An 11,541-nucleotide genomic window follows, 5' to 3' on the forward strand; every position below is an offset into this window, starting at 1 on the left:
CCCTCCCCTCCCACCCTTCCCCTCCATCTATACAGTCCTTCCTTCCTCCATTCCTGCCCCCCTCCCTAAACCCAACTCCAACCCCAACACTAACCCTTCCCACCCCCCATTATGTGTCATCATCCACTTATTAGCGATATCATTCTTCCTTTGGTTTTTTGAGATTGGCTTATCTCACTTAGCATGATATTCTCCAGTTTAAAAAAAAAAAAAAAAAAAAACCCTACAGACATATTATTGTCTACCCTGGAAAATTCCCTTCAAGAATGAAGATCACACAGGGACATTTTCACAGAGATAAAAAATGCAAGCTGTTGTCAAAAACTTCTAAAGGAAATACCAAAATGTATTCTTTATGGAGAAGGAATTTATCTTGGAACTTCAGAAACATAGGAAGAAAAGAAAAGCAATAAATATGTGGTAAATATGTGGTTAGTCCAGATGAATTCTGGTCATAAAAGACAATGATAATAACTTGCTTACTAATGAGGTAAAAGTGGTTACAAAATAGAAAAGGACCAAGAATAGACAAGATACATTTAAAAAACAATAGAGGAGGACTAGCTACATCAGGTAGGAGGGCATTATAATGATGTTACTATAAATCATACACTGTTTCTTATCATAGTAATTAAGATAACAAGATATTAGGACCAGATTGACCATAAAAGCAAATGTAACATATTTGAAAGCTCATAAATTGATGGTTAAATATATGGTCACTTGATTATTGACAAAAACAACAATAAAAAGCATCAGGAAAGGGGACAGTCTCTTCAATATGTGGTGTTAACTGGATAATCACTATGAAAAAATTAACTCCTATTAATACCATTCCAGGATACAAAAGCACTGAGCTTACCAAAGCACCCAAAGGTTAAAAAGACAAAACTTTTAAAGAAAATCTAGAAGAATTTTTTATCATGTCTTTTTTATCATGATCTTAGAGAATAAAAAGTTTCCTCTAATGGGACACAAAAAATAAAAACATAAAGCCAAGATATATTAAGCCATATTGAAATATAAAACATATTCATCAAAAGTTACCTTCTGGGAAATAAAAGAAAGTCAAGAAGTGGTAGATTATTTATAATACATATAACTGATAAAGGATTAGTCTCCAGAATATAGGAAGAACTGCCATGAATTAGTAATAAATGTACAAAAAAATCAAGAAATGTATAAAAAGAGGATAGCCAAGTGGTTAATAGACATGAAAAGATGCTCAATCTCATTATAAAGAAATTGCAAATTAAAGCACAGGGTAACAGCACCACATTCCCAATAAAACAATTCAAATTAAAGACATTGACAATACTAGGTTTTATCAAGGAAGTAGTGCAACTGAAATTCTCAAACACAGCTAGTGAGAATGTAAATTGGTATACTTTGGAAAACTGACCATTACCTACAAAAACCAAACCATATGCTTCACCTGTGACCTAGAAATTCCACTTCTATATATATGCCCAATGGCAATATGTACATGTGCATTAAAATGTATGTATGAGTGGTCATAACAGCATCATTTATAACAGTCAAAAGGTGAAAACAGCCAAATGCTTATCAGCAGTAAAACATGTAAACAAATTGTGTTATTGTCATATATGGAATATATTACAGCAAAAAATGAACAAATCACTGCTAAACACAATAAATAAATCTCAAACCATAATATTAAGTGAAGTGAGTCAGAAATTAAAGAGAATATACAGTATTATTTTACTTATGTAAAGGAAAAATTAACTTATAAAGTAAGAAGTAGATCAACATTCCTTTTTGGGAATAGGGAGAGATGTGCTCAAGGAGGCCAATAATGTTACATTACTTTTCTTAATATGTCAAGTAGATATATGAGCACATTTATTTTGTTAAATTCATCAAACTGTATGTTCATATTACACAGAAATGCAATAGTTTTTAAAAAATAAAATCATCCTCCTTACAAATAAGTACACATACACTCAGTGCTCTTTCATAAAAAGTTACACTGTGAATCATGGAGAATCCCTGCTGGTCTGGGACAGTACTCAACATTAACTGCCTTCAAACCAGCAAGTCCCAGAATAATTCCCTTCTTTCAAAAAGTAGTAGTAGTAATAGTAGTAGTAGTAATAGTAACAATATTCATGAAAAATAAAGCCAAGATATATTAAAATAATTAAGAAAACAATATTGTCAGATAAACCAATGAGGCTCATTTCTGACTTCTCAACTCAGATACTAAACTCAAGGAGACTCTGGAATGAGACATTCCAGGTTCTAAAAGAAAACAATTGCAAGTCACAATTGCAAGTCACGATCCATCAAATATCTTGCAAAATTTAAGAAGAAACAAAACTTTCCATGACAATAATAAACTAAAATAATTCATGACTAAGCTAGCGCTACAGAGTATACTCAACAATATACTATACACAGAGGAAACTAAAAACAAACTCCAAAGTTCCCAAATAGAAGACAATCACTAGAAGAGCAATTAACTAAATGAAAATCAAGACAGAATTAAACATAGCAAACAAACCAAAAATGGCAGGAAACAAGAAAATATCTATGAATAATAACACTGAATGTAAATGGTATCAACTCCCCAATTAAAAGATATAGACTGGCAGAATGGATTAAAAAATAATATCCAACTGTATACTGTTTGAAAAAGACTCATCTAATAGGCAAAGACACTATAGGCTAAAAGTAAAAGGATAGAAAAAATATTCCACATAAAAGGAGTCTGAAAAAAAGCAGGAGTAGCTATTCACTTATCTGATAAAGCAATTTCAAGTAAAAATTAATCAGAAGAGACAAAGATGGTCACTACATAGTGGTAACAGGAACAATCCAACAAGAAAATATAACAATAGTAAAGATATATACCACAAATGTAAGTGCACCTAATAACATAAAAAAAAAAAAAAAAACTTCTTGATATTGAAGCCTAGATAGACCCCAGTACAATAACTGGGTAATTTCAACACACCCCTATCAACAGACAGGTCATTCAAATATAAAATCAATAAGGATATTTCTTATTTGGGCTATAAACTGAATGAACCTAATAGACATATACATAATATTTCATCCCAAAACAGCAGAATTTACTTTCTTTTCAGCAGTTCATGGAACCTTTTCCAAAATAGACCACATTCTAGGTCACAATGCAAGTCTTATTAAATACCAAAAAATGTATATAATCCTGTGCATTCTATCAGATCATAATGGAATGAAAGTAGAAATCAAAAGGAAGAAAAATCATAAAACCTACCTAAAAACATAGAAATGTAATAATATTCTTTTAAATGAAGAATGGATCATAAATGAAATGAAAAAAGAAATCAAGAAATTCTTGAAAACAAATGAGACCAGAGATACAGTAAATCAAAATCTCTGGGAAAGTAGGAAGGCAGTTCTAAGAGGAAAATTTATAGTATTGAGTGCCTCCATTAAAAAAATAGATTCCAAATAAATAATCTAATGAGTCACCTCAAGGCCGTAGAAAAGAACAAACTAATTACAAAATCAGTAGAACCAAATTGAACCAGGAAGATACAGAAAACCTAAACAAATCAGTATAAAGTAATAAAATTGAAATAGAAATTTAGAGCATTCCAACAAAGAAAACAGCAGTTTTTTCTCAAATTATTCCACAAAATTGAAAGGGAGGGACCATCTAAACACATTCTATGAAGTTAGTATAACCCTGATGCTAAAACCAGACAAGACTCATCAAAGAACAAATACTACAGACCAATATCCCCTATAAATACTTAATACAATATTAACAAACTGCCTTCAAAACACATCAAGTAGATAGCATATGCCATGATCAAGGGAGTTTCATCCCAGGGATGCCAGGTCAGTTCAACATATGTAAATCAAATGTAATTCACCACTTAAATAAAATTAAGGATAAGAACCAAATGATCATCTCAATATTCAGAAAAGGTCTTTAATAAAACCCAACACCCATTCATATTAAAATACAGGAGAAACTAGAGATGGAAGGAACTTACCTCAACATTATAAAGACCATTATAAAACCATATGCAACAAACCCAAAGTCAACATCATAATGAAAAGAAAAAACTGAAAGCATTTCCTCTAAAATCAGGAACAAGGCAAGGATGTCCACTCCTACCATGTCCATTCAATATAGTTCTTGAGCAAGCAGACAAGAGAAGGAAATTAAAGAGGTACAAATATGAAAAGTCAATCTGTTTGCTGATGACACAATCCTTTATCTAGAAGACACCCCCTTCAAAAAAAATACCAGAAGACTTCCAGAGTTGATAAATGAATTCATAAAGTAAAAGGACACAAGATCAAAATTCATAAATCAATAGCTCTCCTATACCCTATACTCCAACACTGATTCTGCAGAGAAAAAAATCAGGAAAACTATCCCGTTCACGACACACACACACACACACACACACACACGCACACACAAAATTAATCTAATCAAGGAGACAAAATATCACTACAATTAAAATTAAAGAACAATAAAGAAAGAAATTGAAGAAAACCTTAGAAAATGGTAAGATCGTCCATGTTCTTGGATAGGTAGAAATAACATTGTCCAAATGACCATATTATTAAAAGTGTTATAGATTTAATGCAATCCCCATCAAAATACCAATGGCATTCTTTGTAGAACTAGAAAATACATCCTAAAATTCATTTGGAAGAATAAGAGACCCAGAAGAGTCAAAGCAACCCTGAGTGAGAAGAATGATGCAGGAGGTTTCACAATACCGAATCTCAAATTATACTACAGAGTGATAGTAACAAAACAGCATAGTATTGGCATCAAAATAGACATGAAAACCAATGGAATAGAAGACATAGAGACAAATTCACATACTTACATACCATGACCAGCACGGCCAAACTTGCAGTTCCAGTGAGGGGTGAAGGGGGATTAGAAAATAAAGACTCATAAACACAGATTTTCAAGATTAAGCTGGGATCAGGTGGAGTTCTGCTCTCTGATGGAGCTGCAGATCTAAAGAGTTAAGACAGCAATCTTTATTTATATATGTCTCACTATCAGGTTAAAGACTATGCAAGCATTATTCTTTGTAGTCAGGAAAGTTACATGAACTAGGACATCTATGTAGCTTTTCCACAGTTGTAATCCACAGTTGCAAAGTGCAATGTTAGGAGCTTTGTGTAGCTCTCAAGGAAGTCCATTGTTCAAAGTTACTGTAAAGCAGGCAGGAACAGGAAAAGTGGAGCTGGCGAAACATTGTGTTTGTCTAGCGTAACAGTTCCTTCAATCCCAGGAGCTGTGTGCCTGAGATCAAGGTCAGAGCTGATAGGACTCTTGCACAGAGCCTCCTCAAACAGGGCATTGCCACAGCAGCTAAGCATCCTGTGCCCTCTGCATAGAAACATTCCCAGGCACCCGGCAAGCCACAGCCATGAGGTCATCAGAGACCCCAATCTCAGTCACTGCTCTCCCATCCTCTGCCACCACTCTCCACACTTATAGTAATCTGATACTTGACAAAGGTACCAAAAATATAAGTTGGAGAACAGAAAGCCTTTTAAACAAATGGTGCTGGGAAAACTGAATATCCATATGTAGAAGAATGAAACTAGGCCCCTATCTCTTGCCCTGTACAAAAATCAAAGTGGATCAGACTTAGGAATTAGACCAGAGATTTTGTAATTGCTAGAGGAAAATATAGGGCCAATACTCAACCATATTGGTTTCTTCACAAGATCTCTTAAGCTCAAGAAATAAAACCAAGAATTAGTAAGTGGAATGCAATAAAATTTAAAAACCTTCTATATAGCAAAGAAAATGATTAAAAGTGTGAAGAGAGAGCCTACAAAAGGGGAAAAATCTTTGCCAGCCAGTCCCCTGACAGGGAATTAATATCTAGAATATATAAAGAACTTAAAAAACTTAACCCAAAAAACAAATAACCCAATAAATAAATGGGCAAAAGAATAAAACAGAAATTTCTGAAGGAGGAGGAACAGAAGAAGGAGGAGGAGGAGGAGGAGAAACAGTACAATGGCCTATAAGTAAATGAAAAAATGTTCAACATCTCTAGCAATCGGGGAAATGCAAAACAAAATTACACTAATATTTCATCTCACTCCAGTCAGAATGGCAATGATCAAGAAAATAAACTATAATAAATGTTGGTGAGGATGTGGGGAAAAGGGACACTCATACATCGTTGGTGGACTGCAGATTAGTACAGTTTGAAAAGCAGTATGGAGATTCCTCAAAAGAATAGGAATGGATCCACCATATGACCCAGTCCTTCCACTCCTCAGTGTTTATGCAAAAGAACTAAAGTCAGCACACTACAGTATATAGCCACATCAATATTTATAGCAGCACAACTCACAACAGACAAACTATGGTAACAGACCTTGGTGCCCTTCAATAAATGAATGGATAAAGAAAAGTGGTATATATACACAATGGAGTTTTACTCAGCCATAAATAAGTATGAAATTATGACATTCACTGGCAAATGGATGGAACTGGAGAATCATGCTAAGTGAAATAAGCCAGACTCAGAAAAATCAAGGGATGAAGGGGGGTTGAATATCATAAATATATAGGGAAGATCAGTGGAGTAGAAGGAGATTGAGGGGTGGGGAGCAGGGATAAGAAGAGGAGAAAATGTGTAATGAATTCATCAAAATCACACTATGTGTATGTATAAAAGTACCAAAGAGAATTCCACTTTTATGTATATGTAAAAAGCACCAAACAAATAAATAAATAAACAAGTGAAATGAAGAGCAGTAGAGTAAAGGAAGAATATGGGGAGAGTGGGGAATTGGGGTGGGGCAGTGGTGGCACCAGGGACGGAAATGGAGTAAAACAAATTCCATGCATGTATGACTTTGTCAAAATGAACCCAAATATTACGTATAAATATAATGCGCCAGTAAAAGAGAAAAAAGAATATTTGTGAGAAAATTGTTGCAATTGTTGCAACAAAGCAATGAAAATCTTAACTGCACCATTTCACCATAGATTCAAATGCAAAGAATATAATGGGAAAATAAATCAAAGAACACAAAGCAAATATTCAAGAATGTAGGAAGGATATAAGCAGTTAGAAGAGTAAATCAGTGGTTTTAGTCAATAAATACTGAATTTCCAAGATGTGCCAGGTTCCTTCCCAGGTGCTGAACATAAGGCAGGAATCAAGCCCAGGAAGCTCCCACCCTCTTGGAGCAGATGTCCTCACCCCAAGGACTGTGCACTTGCTCTTCCTCCTGACTGGAATGCTCTTCCCTCAGATCTCTGCTAGGCGTCCACTCCTCAGATAGGCTTTCCCTTGGCTACCTGTCTTAAAGAGCAACCACCCCTCCTTCACTCAGGGGAGTTATCGTCACATTGTAAGGAGCAACAAGAGGCAAGTGCAGTTAGTAGACAAGGAGCTGGACACAGCAGTGGATGGAAGGGGTCCCGTGAAGGAGGCCAGGTTATGAGACACGGCACTTGAGAGTCCTGGGTACTGAGTTCAGATATTGTTTATGATAGGAATGGGAGGTTACCGGGTGGTTTTAGACATGTTTTAGACATGTTTTGATTTAATGGTTACAAATCGCTCTGTTTTGTGGAGAATTGATAAAGGAGTGTTGGACAAAAGCAGGGAGGGAGTTTCTGTGGTCTAGATGGTGGCTTGAACTGGAATGGTGGTGGGGGAGGTGGAGAAAAGTGGTTTGATTAAAGATATATTTGCAAAGGCAGAATTTATGGCACTTGCTACTGAACTATAAGATGGGAAAGACCATATTCCCTCCCCTCAGATGTGGAAGGTGGTTGTAGGAAAGAGGTGACACAACTAATAATTAAAGTTAGCAATACTCAGAACAGCAAGTTGTATCTGAACTCTAGATGGGGAGTCAATGGTGTGCAAAATTCTTGGAGCAGCAAGAGCAAAGGAACTTCAGAGACTCCTTTCCATGTGGCATACAGCTCAAAACTCTCAGGAAGAGCTGGGGAATCCTTCTAAAAGAGGCTGATCTCCAGAATTCCAATTGATGGAATTCAACCACAATTCGTGCATAAATTATGCTTAAAATGAAGCATTTAACTTAAGAAATTAATTAAAAAGTAGGAAATGAGAACTTATTTTATAATTCTAAACTCCTAAAACCTAGTGCATATGGCTTGCATTAGAATACACTAACAAGTTAAATACTATTTTTAGACTAAAATGATATAATTGTTATTGGAAATAAACCAAAATAGACAATAAGTGCCTACTTTAATAAACAAGACCAACAACTTCTTTCCTACTAGACAGTCACCACAAAAGAGAATGGTTGATTTTGCATTTCTAATTGGAATACAACTTGAGATTAATTTTTAAATGTAGTGAATACTATTCCCAACACTTTGTTTTTATTAATATTTTCTATACTGTGCAGTTCATAATTCAGTTCTCAACAAATCATTACTACTAGACATTCCTACTAGACAGTTTGTTATCCTAAAAGGATAACTTAATTGGGCTTGGCTAACATAGTTCTTGGAATAACTCCTAACCTGTAAGCAATAGTTTCAAACAGTGTCCAGAAGTATCTAAAGAAGGACTAATCAAAAAAAGTTATATATTTATTATTACACATATTAATTGTGGCTCTCACCACACCAAATCAAGAAATCAGGATAACCCAAAGGACTGGGTAGCCAGAGATAATCATTTTCATTTAGTCGCTGTTCTGGAATGTTCACAAGATCTAGGTGCAGGCTCATCTACCTTTTGATGCGTGGTCTCCCCCATGTCTAAGAGTTCCACGATCTGTGGCCGGTACATCACACGTGTATTTGCCAGTCTCTGCTCTGTGGTGAGGGACATTTCCTTCAGGAACTCTGAGGGTGTCAGCTAGGATTCAAAACAACAAGCGCCAAAGAGTCATAAGTGGTTACAGTAGAGAAGAGTTTCCATAAGTGCCAGCAATGAATAATTTGTATTTGCAGCTCTCAGGATAATTCTGGAATGCCACTAAGTTCCCTTATAAAATATTTAAAATAACTGAATTATACAAGAGAGTGCCCTATGCACTTTTGAGGTCTTTGCACAATAATTTAAAGTGACATGTGGTTGCCTTTCCCTTACAATTTTGAAGGAATTGCACAAAGCAACCCTCGAGAAAAGAAAGTCAAGAAATTGTACAGGAACCTGTCCAAAGAACTTAACGTTTTATGCTCAGAAAAAGCATCTGAGTGTAAAACTCTTAGTTTGTAAAATCACTTACAGGCTTCAGAGCTAAGGAGTTTGAAGTACTTCTATTTCTCAGCTGAAGATACATGCAAGCAAAGCTTTTGGGGGGTGTTTAACTATCATGTTATATCATCTTAAAGGGAAACCTTATAAAATGTGAAGAATCTTGAAGTGTGGTTCCACTATTTAGAAAGGAGTTTGAACTTTTTAGAAATCACAAGAGCCCATTTAGACTAATTAGAAAGAGCTCTGAGTCAATCACCAGACCCATCACCAGTCAAATTCACACACCCCAAAAAACAACACTAATATTGTGAGAAGGAAGTGTAGCCTCTTATTTAATAAAAATAACTTTTTTAAATCATGGATTGGTTAGTCAGAACCAACTAATATTACTCAGTTGTTTTTGTTCTGAAATGTTCACATGGTTCCAGGGCCTACTTGATATGCAAGGAGATTTGCAATCCCTGGCAGCAACCTAATGCCAAAGTGTATGCCAAGGCTTTTGAAAATATTCCGGAGAATATAATTAAGCTGATTAATTTTGCCCTGGGTTAAAGTCAGTGCTCTTCAAAAGTGCCTGTCTTCTTACAAATTTGATTTCTGTGATTGAATTCACTTAAATGGAGGCATATTTCTAACACAGTTTTTAACTTGGTTTTTAAGTTCTTTTTGATTGGAACACAGATTAGAGTAATAGAGTGTTGAGGTATCAGCTATATTGCGATTCAAATTAAAATAATGAAGACTTAAAAGCAGAGTCAGAAGTTTCTATAAATATGTACCAACAGTCACCACAAAAGAGAATGGTTGATTTTGCATTTCTAATTGGAATACAACTTGAGATTAATTTTTAAATGTAGTGAATACTATTCCCAACACTTTGTTTTTATTAATATTTTCTATACTGTGCAGTTCATAATTCAGTTCTCAACAAATCATTATACTTAAAGTTATAATTTTTTTATTTTAAAAGACAGAAAAATTATGCATTTTTCCTAGATATCATTTAGTCATTATTTTAATGTTCAGTGTTCTACAAATATGTAAACAAAAATAATTCTTGCCAACGTAGAAATAATAAATTATGAGCTTGAATCCTGTGAAATTCTGATATTTGACTGCTACTGAATTAAACAAAAGACAATTTTATCTAGTTACACCTGATATTAAGAAAATCTTAAGTTTGTGTATACAGAGCTATGGTTTGAGTGTGTCCTCCAAATTCATGTGTTAGAACCTTCCTTCATCATGTTAGCGGCCTCGTGAATAAAATAACACTTTTCTCAGAGTCCACTTCCCTTTTCTCATTTCTGTACATGCCTGCTTGTTTTTCCAGTTTCCTGCCATGCTATGATGCAACACAAGGCCCTCACCAGATTCAGCCACCCAATCTTGGACTTTCTAGGCTCCAGAACCATAAGCTGAAATAAACCTCTTTTCTTTATAAATTATCTAATTTTAGGTGTTCTGTTAGAGCAATAGAAAATGGACTAAGACAGACAGTCTTAACCCCAACTGATGAATTTAAGCAATTCAAGCCTGCACTTTGAAGTCTGTATGTAATTTCAAAATTTCTCAAGTTTTAAAAGATAATTAAGCTCTGCAACGAGCTACTATTCTAACTAAATGAATACTAGTCAGTCAGTAACTCTGTTTGATAGTCTGAGAATGCCATGACCTGAAGAGGCTGCATTAACTACTTTATATACAATTTCTCTGATACGTTACCATTTGGTTTACTTCCTCTTCTGTGACCACCCTGGGATTCAGGGGTGGCAAAACCTTGCTGTGGAACCCTTTGAACATTTTGACTAAGCCCAGCTGAACAGCCCCCATGGGCTCCTCAAGTCTTCTACTTGTCATTTTTAGATCTTTTCTTTGATCACCTAAGAGTGAAAAACAAATTTTAGAAAAAATACAGTTAATTCCTGAATGTAGGTCACAATTTCCTAAAGAATTTTCAAATACAGGAAGGTTTAGAAAATACTGACCTTCAAAAAAAAAAAATACATTCAGTGCTTGAACCAAATATTTTAACTAAAGGCTTTTACTCTACGTGACTAGTCTCTATTTATCCTTATCCCAAAGTCTAGAATCCACGTTAGGCTCCAAGGGATTCTAAACGAAGCTCAGGAAGACATGGGAACACAAGCTGCTCCTACATGTTGCCACTTTTTGCTTCCCAATGTGATAAACAAGCACTGCCCAATAAATACACTAAATCATTTGCTATTTATCGGCTTATTTGAAAGTTCTTTCTCATGACAAGAAACCCTTCAAACAGACCAACATAAGTCTGTAGGTCTTGGTAGTTTTGCAGAGATTCAAA

General features: G+C 35.0%; 1 protein-coding gene across 2 annotated transcripts in view; it reads right to left on the reverse strand.

The window, feature by feature from the left end:
- Nucleotides 1-11,090, reverse strand: part of Hydin (HYDIN axonemal central pair apparatus protein) — a 361,889-nt gene extending 350,799 nt beyond the window's left edge. For both annotated transcript variants that reach the window (XM_047529238.1, XM_047529237.1), the window contains exons 1-2: nucleotides 10,941-11,090; nucleotides 8,745-8,870 (exon numbers count right to left, since the gene is read on the reverse strand). In XM_047529238.1, the coding sequence (XP_047385194.1) occupies nucleotides 8,745-8,870; nucleotides 10,941-11,075 (261 nt within the window). In that variant the 5' untranslated portion in view covers nucleotides 11,076-11,090. The remainder of the gene's footprint in view (nucleotides 1-8,744; nucleotides 8,871-10,940) is intronic.
- Between the last annotated feature and the right edge of the window lie 451 nt (nucleotides 11,091-11,541).

This window comes from Sciurus carolinensis, chromosome 16 (assembly GCF_902686445.1).
Source record: "Sciurus carolinensis chromosome 16, mSciCar1.2, whole genome shotgun sequence".
Classification (NCBI taxonomy): domain Eukaryota; kingdom Metazoa; phylum Chordata; class Mammalia; order Rodentia; family Sciuridae; genus Sciurus; species Sciurus carolinensis.